The sequence below is a fragment of the Trichomycterus rosablanca genome, chromosome 12 (genome assembly GCF_030014385.1).
Source record: "Trichomycterus rosablanca isolate fTriRos1 chromosome 12, fTriRos1.hap1, whole genome shotgun sequence".
NCBI lineage: Eukaryota > Metazoa > Chordata > Actinopteri > Siluriformes > Trichomycteridae > Trichomycterus > Trichomycterus rosablanca.
The window spans coordinates 20,076,503-20,094,056 of record NC_085999.1 but is presented as its reverse complement, the minus strand read 5'-3'; the positions used below and the strand labels follow the sequence as shown (position 1 = coordinate 20,094,056).

The 17,554-nt window shown below is 39.6% G+C and overlaps 1 protein-coding gene across 2 annotated transcripts in view; it reads left to right on the top strand.

Moving 5' to 3' along the window:
* Positions 1 to 1,212: 1,212 nt before the first annotated feature.
* si:ch211-269e2.1 (cohesin subunit SA-2) overlaps positions 1,213 to 17,554 on the top strand; it is a 51,889-nt gene continuing 35,547 nt past the window's right edge. For both annotated transcript variants that reach the window (XM_063006179.1, XM_063006178.1), the window contains exons 1-11: positions 1,213 to 1,259; positions 6,375 to 6,459; positions 7,308 to 7,472; positions 7,600 to 7,696; positions 7,768 to 7,844; positions 8,168 to 8,239; positions 9,050 to 9,254; positions 9,362 to 9,513; positions 9,661 to 9,734; positions 9,828 to 9,951; positions 15,903 to 16,001. In XM_063006179.1, the coding sequence (XP_062862249.1) occupies positions 1,219 to 1,259; positions 6,375 to 6,459; positions 7,308 to 7,472; positions 7,600 to 7,696; positions 7,768 to 7,844; positions 8,168 to 8,239; positions 9,050 to 9,254; positions 9,362 to 9,513; positions 9,661 to 9,734; positions 9,828 to 9,951; positions 15,903 to 16,001 (1,191 nt within the window). In that variant the 5' untranslated portion in view covers positions 1,213 to 1,218. The remainder of the gene's footprint in view (positions 1,260 to 6,374; positions 6,460 to 7,307; positions 7,473 to 7,599; positions 7,697 to 7,767; positions 7,845 to 8,167; positions 8,240 to 9,049; positions 9,255 to 9,361; positions 9,514 to 9,660; positions 9,735 to 9,827; positions 9,952 to 15,902; positions 16,002 to 17,554) is intronic.

Here is a 17,554-nt window from a genome sequence, read left to right as displayed (position 1 = left end):
CAAGTAAAAAGTATCAGTATTGGTATCAGTATCGGCAATACTGGCCCTGTATTTACTTTGTATCGAATCGATACCAAATTATGCAGTATCGCACACCACTAGTAATTGCAACAATTATGAGGAGTTCCCTGTCCGGCTTCCATCCTGTATGAACAACAGCCAATCGTTGTTCATGTAGGCATCCAGCCCAGCCGGATGGCAGATGCAGGTTTTTAAAGAAACCAAGTACACACATGATTTCACTTATTTAATCAATTGGAACTGCATTTGCAGCCACACTTACCCCTGTGTGGATAACAAGATCGTTGCTAAAGTAACCCAAAAATGCAGTAGCACCAACACAAACACCACAATTTAAATGAGAATTACTTTAATTCAGTTTTAACAAATTACTGTACGTCAAACTTACAAAATTGTAAATTATGGCAGGGTGTATATTTGGCAATCTTCTGTTTCCAAGATAAAGTTATACAGAGATCCATAATTTGGTAAAGGAGTGCGAAGCCAGGAACACTATATCAATGTTAAAGTAAGTAATATGGTCTAATTAGGTGATTTTCTAAATAAGCTCTTTATTTTGGATAACATCAGAACTGGTGGAGGCCAAAGGATATTTTCAACCCACAATGTCTGTTTATTATGTTGGGGAATCCATATTGCTATAAGGAGCATCATGTCATTAGATGCAATAATAGTTTTGCATGCCCATATATCGGCCAACAAATGTAAAGTAGTTTTGCTGAACCAGGTTCATTTTATGGTAATTTTTTAATTTGAATAAGGCTCTGCAATGCATTCACTGTTGGGCTCTTGAACAAGGCCCTAGGGTTAGGGTTAGATAATCTAGATGGAAACTTAAATTATGCTAGCCAACTACCATTGGGATCCCAGCGGTGCTATTGGTCGGATGAGCCTCTTCATACAGACATTAGTGGCTTTAGGTAAGGGGTGACTGAGGCCTCGTGATGGATTGCCATTATGTCCAGTGTGTGCTACTGCATTGCATGCAATGATTCTGGGTAAAACTGGACACACTGCGGCCCTGACTGGAATAAATTGCTGGAAAATACATTGTTTTATTATTTTGTTCACACCGCACATCCCCTCACCCTTACATTTAAAGCTGTATTTTGTTAAAGAGTCCTTCAGATTACATATTTTTTTTTTTTTGTACAGTAATTTAAAAATGTGAAAACTAAAAAGATGATCTAAGAAGAGATGATAGCAGAACCAACCGTACTCTCCAGAACAGTGCAAAAGTAAGACACTGACCCCAACATTTACTCTACAATAATAAATGCTTTTATACATTTATATATATATATTTATTTACAAGGCTCTTCAGGGCTCTGTCTTTATAGTCCATGCTTTGATATACGTATATATATATATATATATATATATATATATATATATATATATATATATATATACACAGTGTATCACAAAAGTGAGTACACCCCTCACATTTCTGCAAATATTTTATTATATCTTTTCATGGGACAACACTATAGACATGAAACTTGGATATAACTTCGAGTAGTCAGTGTACAACTTGTATAGCAGTGTAGATTTACTGTCTTCTGAAAATAACTCAACACACAGCCATTAATGTCTAAATAGCTGGCAACATAAGTGAGTACACCCCACAGTGAACATGTCCAAATTGTGCCCAAAGTGTCAATATTTTGTGTGACCACCATTATTATCCAGCACTGCCTTAACCCTCCTGGGCATGGAATTCACCAGAGCTGCACAGGTTGCTACTGGAATCCTCTTCCACTCCTCCATGATGACATCACGGAGCTGGTGGATGTTAGACACCTTGAACTCCTCCACCTTCCACTTGAGGATGCGCCACAGGTGCTCAATTGGGTTTAGTCCATCACCTTTACCTTCAGCTTCCTCAGCAAGGCAGTTGTCATCTTGGAGGTTGTGTTTGGGGTCGTTATCCTGTTGGAAAACTGCCATGAGGCCCAGTTTTCGAAGGGAGGGGATCATGCTCTGTTTCAGAATGTCACAGTACATGTTGGAATTCATGTTTCCCTCAATGAACTGCAGCTCCCCAGTGCCAGCAACACTCATGCAGCCCAAGACCATGATGCTACCACCACCATGCTTGACTGTAGTAGGCAAGATACAGTTGTCTTGGTACTTCTCACCAGGGCGCCGCCGCACATGCTGGACACCATCTGAGCCAAACAAGTTTATCTTGGTCTCGTCAGACCACAGGGCATTCCAGTAATCCATGTTCTTGGACTGCTTGTCTTCAGCAAACTGTTTGCGGGCTTTCTTGTGCGTCAGCTTCCTTCTGGGATGACGACCATGCAGACCGAGTTGATGCAGTGTGCGGCGTATGGTCTGAGCACTGACAGGCTGACCTCCCACGTCTTCAACCTCTGCAGCAATGCTGGCAGCACTCATGTGTCTATTTTTTAAAGCCAACCTCTGGATATGACGCCGAACACGTGGACTCAACTTCTTTGGTCGACCCTGGCGAAGCCTGTTCCGAGTGGAACCTGTCCTGGAAAACCGCTGTATGACCTTGGCCACCATGCTGTAGCTCAGTTTCAGGGTGTTAGCAATCTTCTTATAGCCCAGGCCATCTTTGTGGAGAGCAACAATTCTATTTCTCACATCCTATGTATATACAGTGTATCACAAAAGTGAGTACACCCCTCACATTTCTGCAAATATTTCATTATATCTTTTCATGGGACAACACTATAGACATGAAACTTGGATATAACTTAGAGTAGTCAGTGTACAGCTTGTATAGCAGTGTAGATTTACTGTCTTCTGAAAATAACTCAACACACAGCCATTAATGTCTAAATAGCTGGCAACATAAGTGAGTACACCCCACAGTGAACATGTCCAAATTGTGCCCAAATGTGTCGTTGTCCCTCCCTGGTGTCATGTGTCAAGGTCCCAGGTGTAAATGGGGAGCAGGGCTGTTAAATTTGGTGTTTTGGGTACAATTCTCTCATACTGGCCACTGGATATTCAACATGGCACCTCATGGCAAAGAACTCTCTGAGGATGTGAGAAATAGAATTGTTGCTCTCCACAAAGATGGCCTGGGCTATAAGAAGATTGCTAACACCCTGAAACTGAGCTACAGCATGGTGGCCAAGGTAATACAGCGGTTTTCCAGGACAGGTTCCACTCGGAACAGGCTTCGCCAGGGTCGACCAAAGAAGTTGAGTCCACGTGTTCGGCGTCATATCCAGAGGTTGGCTTTAAAAAATAGACACATGAGTGCTGCCAGCATTGCTGCAGAGGTTGAAGACGTGGGAGGTCAGCCTGTCAGTGCTCAGACCATACGCCGCACACTGCATCAACTCGGTCTGCATGGTCGTCATCCCAGAAGGAAGCTGACGCACAAGAAAGCCCGCAAACAGTTTGCTGAAGACAAGCAGTCCAGGAACATGGATTACTGGAATGCCCTGTGGTCTGACGAGACCAAGATAAACTTGTTTGGCTCAGATGGTGTCCAGCATGTGTGGCGGCGCCCTGGTGAGAAGTACCAAGACAACTGTATCTTGCCTACAGTTAAGCATGGTGGTGGTAGCATCATGGTCTTATGCTGCATGAGTGTTGCTGGCACTGGGGAGCTGCAGTTCATTGAGGGAAACATGAATTCCAACATGTACTGTGACATTCTGAAACAGAGCATGATCCCCTCCCTTCGAAAACTGGGCCTCATGGCAGTTTTCCAACAGGATAACGACCGCAAACACAACCTCCAAGATGACAACTGCCTTGCTGAGGAAGCTGAAGGTAAAGGTGATGGACTAAACCCAATTGAGCACCTGTGGCGCATCCTCAAGTGGAAGGTGGAGGAGTTCAAGGTGTCCAACATCCACCAGCTCCGTGATGTCATCATGGAGGAGTGGAAGAGGATTCCAGTAGCAACCTGTGCAGCTCTGGTGAATTCCATGCCCAGGAGGGTTAAGGCAGTGCTGGATAATAATGGTGGTCACACAAAATATTGACACTTTGGGCACAATTTGGACATGTTCACTGTGGGGTGTACTCACTTATGTTGCCAGCCATTTAGACATTAATGGCTGTGTGTTGAGTTATTTTCAGAAGACAGTAAATCTACACTGCTATACAAGTTGTACACTGACTACTCTAAGTTATATCCAAGTTTTATTTCTATAGTGTTGTCAAATGAAAAGATATAATGAAATATTTGCAGAAATGTGAGGGGTGTACTCACTTTTGTGATACACTGTATATATATACAGTGGGGGAAATAAGTATTTGATCCCCTGCTGATTTTGTAAGTTTACCCCCTTACAAAGACTTGAACAGTCTATAATTTTTATGGAAGGTTTATTTTAACAGAGAGAGACAGAATATCAACAAAAAATCCAGAAAAAAAACATTAAATAAAAGTTATAAATTAATTTGTATTTAATTAAGGGAAATAAGTATTTGATCCCCTACCAACCAGCAAGAATTCTGACCCCCACAGACCGGTTATGTGCCCATGAGGCACACAAATTAGTCCTGTCCCTGTATAAAAGACTCCTGTCACAGAATCAGTTTCTTCCGTTCAAATCTCTTGACCACCATGCACAAGACCAAAGAGCTATCAAAGGACGTCAGGGACAAGATTGTAGACCTGCACAAGGCTGGAATGGGCTACAAGACCATCAGCAAGAAGCTTGGTGAGAAAGAGACCACTGTTGGTGCGATAATTCGAAAATGGATAATTCGAAAATGGAAGAAATACAAGAACACAGTCAATCACCCTCACTCTGGAGCTCCATGCAAGATCTCACCTGGTGGGGTAAGAATGATTCTGAGAAAGGTGAGGTCATTCCAGAATTACACGGGAGGAGCTTGTCAATGATCTCAAGGGAGCTGGGAGCACAGTCACCAAGAAAACCATTAGTAACACACTTCGCCGTAATGGATTGAGATCCTGCAGTGCCCGCAAAGTCCCTTTGCTCAAGAAGGCTCATGTACAGGCCCGTCTGAAGTTTGCCAATGAACACCTGAATGATTCAGAGAAAGCTTGGGAGAATGTGATATGGTCAGATGAGACCAAAATTGAGCTCTTTGGCATCAACTCCACTCGCCGTGTTTGGAGGCAAAGAAATGCCCGGTGGGGATGGTGTTCTTGGGGTCATATCCAGCATTTCTCTGCTCCCAGCTCCCTTGAGATCATTGACAAGCTCCTCCCCTGTAATTCTGGACTGACCTCACCTTTCTCAGAATCATTCTTACCCCACCAGGTGAGATCTTGCATGGAGCTCCAGAGCGAGGGTGATTGACTGTGATCTTGTATTTCTTCCATTTTCGAATTATCGCACCAACAGTGGTCTCTTTCTCACCAAGCTTCTTGCTGATGGTCTTGTAGCCCATTACAGCCTTGTGCAGGTCTACAATCTTGTCCCTGACGTCCTTTGATAGCTCTTTGGTCTTGCCCATGGTGGTCGAGAGATTTGAACGGAAGAAACTGATTCTGTGACAGGAGTCTTTTATACAGGAACAGGACTAATTTGTGTGCCTCATGGGCACATAACCGGTCTGTGGGGGTCAGAATTCTTGCTGGTTGGTAGGGGATCAAATACTTATTTCCCTTAATTAAATGCAAATTAATTTATAACTTTTATTTAATGTTTTTTTTCTGGATTTTTTGTTGATATTCTGTCTCTCTCTGTTAAAATAAACCTTCCATAAAAATTATAGACTGTTCAAGTCTTTGTAAGGGGGTAAACTTACAAAATCAGCAGGGGATCAAATACTTATTTCCCCCACTGTATATACAATACTGTTGATTCATTACACCTGTTAGCAATTGTTGTGACTGAAACACATGAATTATAACTCATAATGTAAAATTCAAATTTTTTTAATAGAAAACAGGCCTAGACTGCAGGCTAGCACCTTCAATCTCTTACTTTTGTAACACAGAATATGGCTTGGTACTGTGTTGCTGCAACAAGCAGGGACATCCCTAAAAGAGATTGTCTAAACTGTGCAAGTTACTTAAAATTTCATTAAAACGTGATTCACATGATCAGAGGCTGGTCAGCTTTACAACCTCCCTCGTCTGTTTTATTAATTGAAACACTTGGCATTTGGAGAAGTTATTAGAACCAGAATTGACATACCTTTTCCCCCTGGGTTGTAAGTGATCCCTAGTGAAAAAAAATATGAAAAGTATACTTTTAATAAATACATTACAGTTAAGTATACTTTTAGTTAAAATTAGGTTTTATTTAATTTAATATACTTTTCAAATACCTTTTCCCCCAGGGATTAACTAATGTATTTAACATTTTGTATGCATATTTAACATTTTGTAAGCAAGATGCTTTACTGAATGACACTATGGTAAATGTTTTCTTAAGAGAGAACTCCACTGTAGATGTCTCTTCCTGTACTTCTATGAATAATGCCAATGGTGTGGGGAACAAAAACAGACAGAAAAGTACGGTAAGACATGAATTATTTACAGGTAATTTCCATGCCTTTGTTGTATAAGAATGTTGCTAACATTGTTGTAAAAATTGTAATTTGTGCATCTTTTAATAACATTTGCATCAAATTGACTTGAAATGTGATCAGATTATGCTTAATAAAATAACTAAGAAGAACCCAATAATTTTATCACTTGAACTAATGTACAATTTTATTCATTTATTAAAGAAAGTTATTCAAGGCATCTAAAGATATGAGATCCACTGGGAAATTTATCTAAAGTAAGAATTCTAACATGGGTTGTCAGTTTATCTTAACACCACAGTTGTTATATCCAGTGTTTATACATATGGATGTACTGGATATTAAGACCAAGTTTACTTTTAATAGTGTATCAGTAATAAATGTACTTGTAATAAATGGACCCACTGGTTTATTTTAGGCCATTAATGTGTGAGATGGTAATGAGACAGGGCAACACAGATATTGGCATAAAGCCTACCAATATCAACACCTGCAACATTTTGCAAACCTTGGCAACAGACACATGTAAAGACAGCTTAGATAGATACTGGATAAGTATCTGTATCCATCCTTATTAATTTTGACAAAATGGTACTGGAACATCTCAAATTTTTTATTTTTTATTTTACGAAAATTACTTTATTAAAACAAATAGGATTACAAAAAACAGTTTATTTAAAATGGGACTGTATATTGTAGTGACCTCAGTGAAATATAATATAAGTTATTAGCTTTTGTTATATGTTTTTTCTTTTATTGTTCTTCAAATAATTTACACAACAGATTTTGTTGTCTTAATGATGCTGATTTACTTACCCCTGGGTTGTTTAAATGCTTAGAGAGGAAAGAGGAAAGCCAGAAATGGCTCAGAGAATGCTAAGCAGAAGCAGTCCAGGACTGGCCATGGTCCACTGGGCAGAGCAGAGAATGGGCAGATTAAAAGTAAAGATATTGAAGCTGTCACCTTGTTTGAAGTGGTCACCATGGGCAGGAGTGCCATGCAGGTACACAATAGTGACTTGTTTCAGAGCAAAAATGACATTTTGCTATTCTAGTGTGAAACTATTGTCGGTCACATATAGTTTCTGTTGACTTGTTTGGAGACATTCATTGTGCTAAATCTCTCTGAAGGTTGTAGTGGATGACTGGATTGAAGCGTATATCATGGACAGAGAACCATCTTTGCTTGACCTTATCAGCTTCTTTATTCAGTGTTCAGGATGTAAAGGTCAGTAATTTTGAGTTTATATTAATACACTAATAAAATGTACAGTTTGACTTATAGTTTTATGCTTCTAGGTGTAGTAACTGCTGAGATGTTTCAGAGCAAAGAAGATTCTGATGTTATGAGCAAAATGGTGGAGGACCTGGACGAGGTATGATCTCAGTTTCAAAGCATTATCATTAGTCAATTAGTCAATTATCAATAGTCCTACCAGAAGCTAGCAGCCTTTTTTGATTGTTAAAGACTAAAGAGCTTTATTTAAGTGGCTGTTCTCCCAAATTTGTTTAATAAAGGCTTTATCTGTCTCAGAGAAAGCCTGTGCCATCTCTTAATCTCTTGGATTGGTGGCAGTCTTGTGATGGGAAAAATGTAAAATGTTTAGGAATTGATCTGTCTGGAAGGGCTGTCTGATGGTAAATAACATACATATTTCTTTTATATTGAGATGTAACTGTTCTGTATTACGATTTACAGAGCTCAGGTTTGCAGTATAAAAAGTTTCTGGCATTCCCATGGATATTGACAGTCACATGGCCCATGGACATTGTAAGTGGAATACTGTTTAGACACTTTTGAATACAGTGCAGTTTCTATGATGAACTTTTACATGTAAAGAACTGGGAGATAGTGGACTCTAATTTCTAGATGACGAATTACTACCAAGATGGCAAAATTAGTGATAACTGCGAATAACAAAACATAACTGGACGACCGACCACACTTGAAGTTGTTATTGCCCAATTCTGTTCTGATTTTGTTCCGAGTAATTTTTTTGTGAGTCATAAGTCGAGTCCGAGTAATTTAAAAACGCTGTGTGTGCGACTTACGTGCGTCCCCATCTCTGCCATTTGCAGGCATAATTGGCAGTGCCTGCAGAAGACACAGATCTGCTAGTGCGGGTTGACCAGACTATCTGGGTGGGGTCTGTAAACGCTGAGTAAGGACCCTGATTGGCAGATAGAGAGGTGCCTGTGCAGAGTGCCTGGGGGAAAAAGGATTCCGCTAAGGGCTGTGCGCAGGTCGGAGGAGGCATGAGCAGCAATATACCCACCTCGACTGCAATCAGGGATCCCCCAGCAGCAGAAGAAAATGGGAGAAAATGAATAAAATAGGAAAAAATAAAATAAGTAATGAAGTCGTTTAACGATTATATATAGCATACTAACTAGTTTCTAATCAGGCTTGCTAATGAACATTGCTATTGGTTTTAATTACAGCATAGTTATGACAGTACTGTGGCAAAATGCTTATTTAAACCAGGTACAACAGACACTGTTGCGGTGAGCAAAATGTAAACATGTAACATCACATATAAACATTTATAATGACCCTAATCTTTATCTATTTTCTCCTCAGGACAGTGGCGAGTACCCCCTGGTTATGTCTGGTCCATACTGGAAAAGATTCCGCTCAAACTTCTGTGAATTTGTCTCAGTGCTCATCACTCAGTGTCAGTATAGTGTGATCTTTGATAACTACCTCCTGAATACACTCATCTCTCTGCTGACCGAGCTCTCAGCATCACATATGCGTGCATTTAGACACACCTGTACATTGGCAGGTAACTAACTCTAAACGCTGATTCTCTTGCTGTTTTATGAAACCAACAATTGGTGAAATGCTTGTTAGCTCCTGTAGCTGATTGTCTGTCTTTATTTGGACCTGCAGCTGTAAAGTTACTCAGTGCTTTGGTGAATGTGGCACTTAGTCTAAGTGTTAGTGTGGAGAACAGCCAGAGACTCCATCAGGTAGAGCTAGCCAAGGCGTCCAGCAAGCGAGCTTTGCTACGACTGGAGAAGATCCAGAGGAAGATTACTGAGGTAAAGCATTGACTACAATCCTTGTTTCTTTATAGCTAATCATTGATTCTTGTTAATAATGGATTGTCCCTTTAAGAAATACAGCAGTATATAGTGGTGCATTTTGAAACATTGGTCAACAACTTTTGAAACTTTTTGATGTTTTAGTTACAGGACAGGAAGCTTGAAATAGAAGACATGATGGATGCAATATTTAAGGGAGTTTTTCTCAAAAGATACAGGTATTCTAAATCTAAGTAATCTAATGTGTTTCAACCCCAAAAATAAACTTGCGTACCCCAAATAAAAGTCTTCTGTTTGTTCTGCTTTGGCAGAGATGTGATACCTGAGATCAGGGCGATCTGTATAGAGGAGCTGACTGTATGGATGAAGCTCTACAGTCCAGTGTTTCTGAATGACACCTACCTGAAATATGTGGGATGGATGATGTATGACAAGGTGTGTCTCTATAATAAAATTAAGCAATAGAACACGAGAGGGAGTGTGTTATCGCGAATAACATCACGGCTGTGATTCGGTCGCCGTAGGTCATCACAGCCGTGATGTTATTCGCGATAACACACGACCTCAAGTGTTCTATTGCTTTTATACAACAGTTTTTACAAAATAAAGGAAGAAAATAAATCAAAGAAGCCCTGAATTTCATATTAAATATGCTTTAATATTGACAATACCTTCCGCCAAAAAGTAGTTCCACAACGAATATAAAGTTTAACACTACAAAGCAGACATCCCAAGTTGCAAAAACTCATTTTAGGGAGGTAAGAACAACAAGAAGAAAAAGGCAAGAACCTCCGAAGGGGAAAAAAAGAAATAAAAAAGCTCTCACACACACACCAAAGGATTATGGATGATAACAGAACTCTTAGGAGCTGCTAACTGGGCTATTAAGATAACTGTTCGCGTCACAAACACATTAATGTTCCCTACATAGTGCACTAGATTGTGTATCAGATCGCGGATTTATGTTCCCTACATAGTGCACTAGATTGTGTATCAGATCGCGGATTTATGTTCCCTACATAGTACACTAGATTGTGTATCAGATCGCGAATTTATGTTCCCTACATAGTGCACTAGATTGTGTATCAGATCGCGGATTTATGTTACCTACACAGTGCGCTAGATTGTATATCAGATAACGGATTTAAAACAAGATCGGGAATAAAGTCTGTGTCGCCTGCGTGCGCGTTTGTGTGCATGAAGCTTGTCGTTACTGGCAACGCGTCAGCGGAGTAATACAGTTGTGGTGTGAAAAGGCCGTGCTGTTATCACGAATATCAGCACAGTTAGAACGCTTCTCAACCAATCAGATTGTAAGGTCGGAACTACCTGTTGTATAATGCTTAATATATATACAGTAGAATGCTGTCTAGAAGTAAGAAATGTATAATGCACTAGCCCACTGTAGTTTGAATCTCAGCTGTGCTAGATTGTCTCTGCCTGTATGGGAGGGAAAAGGTCAGAAATTCATTGCTGCTGTACAATTGATTGCTGATTTCAGTGGGACAAAAATTGGATGTAACTAGATTTGAAGCAAATAATTAAAAAAATTGGAGGAATCAAGTACTTAACATAATTAAAAAATATATATTTTTACAAACAGCTATATAAAATAATATACATACAAGATACAAAATTAATTTAAAGAAGGCAAAAATAAGGCAAAAAGACAAAGACATAAGGATTGTTATATATACAATGTATCACAAAAGTGAGTACCCCTCACATTTCTGCAAATACTTTATTATATCTTTTCATGGAACAACACTACAGAAATAAAACTTGGATATAACTTAGAGTAGTCAGTGTACAACTTGTATAGCAGTGTAGATTTACTGTCTTCTGAAAATAACTCAACACACAGCAATTAATGTCTAAATGGCTGGCAACATAAGTGAGTACACCCCACAGTGAACATGTCCAAATTGTGCCCAAAGTGTCAATATTTTGTGTGACCACCATTATTATCCAGCACTGCCTTAACCCTCCTGGGCATGGAATTCACCAGAGCTGCACAGGTTGCTACTGGAATCCTCTTCCACTCCTCCATGATGACATCACGGAGCTGGTGGATGTTAGACACTTTGAACTCCTCCACCTTCCACTTGAGGATGCGCCACAGGTGCTCAATTGGGTTTAGTCCATCACCTTTACCTTCAGCTTCCAGTTTTCGAAGGGAGGGGATCATGCTCTGTTTCAGAATGTCACAGTACATGTTGGAATTCATGTTTCCCTCAATGAACTGCAGCTCCCCAGTGCCAGCAACACTCATGCAGCCCAAGACCATGATGCTACCACCACCATGCTTGACTGTAGGCAAGATACAGTTGTCTTGGTACTTCTCACCAGGGTGCCGCCACACATGCTGGACACCATCTGAGCCAAACAAGTTTATCTTGGTCTCGTCAGACCACAGGGCATTCCAGTAATCCATGTTCTTGGACTGCTTGTCTTCAGCAAACTGTTTGCGGGCTTTCTTGTGCGTCAGCTTCCTTCTGGGATGACGACCATGCAGACCGAGTTGATGCAGTGTGCGGCGTATGGTCTGAGCACTGACAGGCTGACCTCCCACGTCTTCAACCTCTGCAGCAATGCTGGCAGCACTCGTGTCTATTTTTTAAAGCCAACCTCTGGATATGACGCCGAACACGTGGACTCAACTTCTTTGGTCGACCCTGGCGAAGCCTGTTCCGAGTGGAACCTGTCCTGGAAAACCGCTGTATTACCTTGGCCACCATGCTGTAGCTCAGTTTCAGGGTGTTAGCAATCTTCTTATAGCCCAGGCCATCTTTGTGGAGAGCAACAATTCTATTTCTCACATCCTCAGAGAGTTCTTTGCCATGAGGTGCCATGTTGAATATCCAGTGGCCAGTATGAGAGAATTGTACCCAAAACACCAAATTTAACAGCCCTGCTCCCCATTTACACCTGGGACCTTGACACATGACACCAGGGAGGGACAACGACACATTTGGGCACAATTTGGACATGTTCACTGTGGGGTGTACTCACTTATGTTGCCAGCTATTTAGACATTAATGGCTGTGTGTTGAGTTATTTTCAGAAGACAGTAAATCTACACTGCTATACAAGTTGTACACTGACTACTCTAAGTTATATCCAAGTTTCATGTCTATAGTGTTGTCCCATGAAAAGATATAATGAAATATTTGCAGAAATGTGAGGGGTGTACTCACTTTTGTGATACACTGTATATATATATAGTACAGAAGTGCTTGGTTGGTTTCTTAATTTAATAAAGTTTCAGTGCATCCAGACATGGGTCAATTACACTAGCACATTACTTCTGGGATTTAGGGATAGAATCCCTAGCAGTGCTATCGGCCGGACAGACACCTACATACAAACATGAATGGCTGATGATGGCCGAGGCCCTGCCATGGATTGACGTCCTGTTAAGGATGTGTTACTGCATTGCACGCAGTGATTCAGGGGAAAGCGGACCCGCCAAAACCCTGACCGTGATAAAGCAGGGGAAAAACATGAAAATGAAATTAAAGGGATTTGTAAGCAGAAGCAAAAATGTTTAAATAGCAGCTGTATATATTTAAATGTTATATTAAAATACATTGTTATAAATGACAAAGCTGCAAATGAAAACCATAAAATATTTTTTGTACAAATTGCATTCATTGTATAAGCTACACAGTTGTAGCAGACAGTCTGTCAGTACCATTGGTGTATAGTCTGAAAGTGGAAAGCTTACAAAATGGAACAACAGCAGGAACAACAGTTACACAAAGAACACATGCAAAACTTATCTGCTAAAAAAAGAAGCACAGCAGCACATGTTGAAAATTTTTACACAAGCGTTTATACAAATCAGACCAATGTTCAGATAGAACTAAAATAAAGCTAGACATTAAGGGGTGGTTTCCCGAACAGAGATTAAGCCTAGTCCTAGACTAAAACGGCCTTTTAAACTAGATTAAAAGAAATCTGCTTTCTTAGTCATGGCTTAAAATAGGCCTAGATTAAGCCTAATTCTGAATTATCTAATTTGATTTCTTGAAGGAAGATTAGAGCTATTGCAGGAATAAATTGAGGCTTAATTTAAACCTCACAGGGGGCAGGTTTAACTTCAGATTAATGTTGTTTGTCAAAGAAAACAAATGGATTACTTGCACTATGTCAATGAAGATCAGCGAGTACCACCAGCTAGACATGTTACTGCTGACAAAAGTGACCCGTTACATAATTTTGATGGCATTAGTTTTTGAGATCGTTTTAGAATGTACAACCCCAAATCAGAAAAAGTTGGGACAGTATGGAAAATGCAAATAATAAAAACACAGAGTTTCTTACATTTACTTTGGTTTTATTTGATTGCAGACAGGATGAACGTGAGATATTTCATGTTTTATCTGCTCAACTTCATTTCATTTATTAATAAACATCCAGCACATATTGCTCTAAGATCTCAATGTACTTTTCTGCATTATTGCTGCATCACAGAAGTGTAAATGACCTTTGCCAAGGGCACTGACCCACCCCCATACCATGACAGACCCTGGCACTGACACAGCCCCATACCATGACAGACCCTGGTACTGACACACCCCCATACCATGACAGATCCTGGTACTGACACACCCCCATACCATGACAGGCTCTGGCTTTTGGACTTGTTGCTGATAACAGTCTGGATCCTTTTCCTCTTTGGTCCGGAGCACACAAAGTCAATTTTTTCAAAAAAAAAAAAGAGCTGGAATGCTGATTCATCTGACCACAATACACGTTTTCACTGTGTGATGGTTCATCCTAGCTGCCTCCGAACCCAGAGAAGTCAACGTCGCTTCTGGACATGGTTAACATAAGGCTTCTTTTTTGCATAGTAAAGTTCTAAGTATCATTTGTGCAGTAACTCTGTATTGTAGAGCTTGATAAAGGTTTGATAAACTAATCCCTCACCCATGTGGTTATATCAGCTATTGTTGAGTGGTGGTTCTTGATGCAGTGGTGTCTGAGGGATAGAAGATCACGGGCGTTCAGCTTAAGCTTGCACCCTTGGCCTTTATGCACTGAAATTCCTCCCAATTCCTTACATTGTTTGATATTATGCACTGTAGAGGGAGAAATATGCAAATCCCTTCCAATCTTTCTTTGAGGTTCATTGTTTTTAAACATTTCAATCATTTTCTCACAAATTTGTTGACAAACTTTGCTCATCAAAGACTTTCCTTTCGTGGATGCTGCAATCATCTGTTTACATCAACTGTTTGGAATCACATAATTATTTAGTTTTTTCACCTTATTACTAGCCCTAAAGGGTGGCACGGTGGCTAAGTGGGTAGCACTGTTGCCTCACAGCAAGAAGGTCCTGGGTTCGATCCCCTGGTGGGGTGGTCCGGGTCCTTTCTGTGTGGAGTTTGCATGTTCTCCCCGTGTCTGCGTGGGTTCTTTCCGGGTGCTCCGGTTTCCTCCCACAGTCCAAAGACATGCAAGTGAGGTGAACTGGAGATACAAAATTGTCCATGACTGTGTTTGATATAACTTTGTGAATTAATGAACCTTGTGTGATGAGTAACTACCATTCTTGTCATGTAACCAAAGTGTAAAACATGACGTTAAAATCCTAATAAACAAACAAAATACTAGCCCTAAATTGCCCCATCCCAACTTTTTTGGAATGTGTTGCAGACCTGAAATGCAGGAATGGAGGTATATTAAGAAATAAAATGAAGTTGAGCAGACAAAAAATGAAGTTGAGCAGACAAAACATGAACTTGGGTTTAAACTTGGGTTCAAACTGTAAGAAACTCAAACTGTGTTTTTATTTTATTTGCATTTTCCATACTGTCCCAACTTTTTCTGAAGTTTTTTGATCGCAGTCTCTTCTCTGCAGCCATGGTCATACTTATATTTGCTTCTCCAGTTCAATCAATTTTAAGCATTTCTGGATCCATTCCATATTTTGTAGGCAGCTTTGCTCCACTTAATTCAGACTAGCACAGGTGGTTTTAAATTAAGCTAGTTTGGGACTCCATAGTCCAGGTGTTAGTAATCAGTAGTTAATCTGTGTTTCAGAAAGTCCTTTTTAAAGCCATGATTAACTATTCCAGACTAAGGCCTACTCCTGGCTTAAGTTAAACCCTGTCTGGGAAACCACCCCAATGAATGTAATTCATCTTGTCAGAGAATAGTAATGTTTTTTATTTGTAGTGTCTAATTACCCCTCTACTTATAATGTACTGTATTTCTTTTAATTTGTCATAAACAAAACTATGTGAAAAAACTCTTTTTATGTCTTCATATGTAAAGTGCAATAAAAATATATTAAACATACAAAACTTTTATTACTGGCAAGTTTATATGCTTTTTGGAATTGTTCAGACAGTTTACAACTACATATGTTGTTTTTACAGCAACCTGAAGTACGTTTAAAATGCGTGCTGGGTCTGCAGGGACTCTATCAGGATGTTAATCCTAGCCTGACAATGGACCTTTTTACCAGTCGATTTAAGGTACAGTCTGCTTTTATACTTTGGCTTTATTAAATCACTTTTTCACAAAGAAAAAACTTCATTTGCTTTAAATATTCAGTGTACATTAGATATGGATTAGTCTAGGCCAGTGGTTTCCAAAGTACTGTAAGTACTGTGTGACTTCCATCCATTGATGCTGCAGAATCTGTTATGAAAAAAAATATTTACCTCCTTTCCAATTTCTTCATGTTTCAGATTAAATTACTTTTAATACTAGATGGACACAGATAACACAGGTAAACACAAATAGCTTTTTAAAATAGTGATGTCATTTATTGAAAGGAAAGGAAAAATGCTGCTCATCTCTACCTGGCCCTATATGATTTTGATGTAATTGTCTCATTAGATACTAACTCAATGTAAACATCAGTAACAATGTCAAGCAGTCTGGAAGATCTCAAAAAGCAGCACATGCTACTACATTCTAAAGAGATTTAAATACAGATGAGAAACAAAGTCACTGAAATCTACCAGTCTGAAAAGGGTTATAAAGCCATTGCTAGGACTTTGAGACAGTGAGAGCCATTTTCCACAACTGGAGAAAACTTGGAACAGCCTTTTCAGGAGTGGCTGGCCTACCAAAATATCACTAAAAATGCATTGATGTTTCATCCAGGAGTTCATACTAGAACCCAGACAAACATAAAGGCCAGTGTACTTGATTACACAATAAGAAACGTACTGGAAAAAATGGCATTCATGCAAGGCGCAGAGCCTGGACATACCGTAATTGATTGAACCATGTCTTTATCTGCTCTTTATCAGAAAATCCTGAAGGAGAATGTCCGCCGGTCAGTTAGTGACCTAAAGCTCAAGTGCAGTTGGGTTATGCAGCAGCAGGACAATTATCTAAAACACAAAAGCAAATCCACCTCTGAAGGGTTTAACAGAAACAAAGTTAAGGTTTTGAAGTGGAGGAATTGTCCCTTGTGGAAAGACTCTTAACAGGCAGTTCATGCTTGAAAACCCACTAATGTAGCCTGATTATAACTTTTAGAAGAGTGGGCCAGAATTTCTCCACAGTGACGTAAAAGATTGCAGCTGTTACTGTGAAGGCTGAAACAGCCAGTTATTAGGTTTTGTTTTATCTTTAGTAAATGAAATGATCATTTAAAAGCTGCATTTTGTGTTTACTTGTGTTGTTTATATCTTGTGTTATATTAAAATTATCGAAAGATATAAAATATTTAAATGACAAATTAGCAAACAATAGAAGAAATCAGGTGAGTGGTAAATACATTTTCACAGCACTACATTTCTAGTGAATGCTTATTTCCATTGTGGCATTCTGCGCTCCCCTCTCACCCATTACCTTATGTGTCATTAATAGGACAACATACAGTGGTACCTTGAAACTCAGCATCAATTGGTTCTGGGAGTGGCATTAAGTTTAAAAGCCATTGAGTTTTTAAGTTTTTTTCCCCTTAAGGATGTATGGAAAACCTGTTAATGCTTTCCATGGTCCCGTGGAACTGCACATATTTTAGGCTAATGTAAAATAATGAGGTTGTTTTTGACACTTATAAACTGAA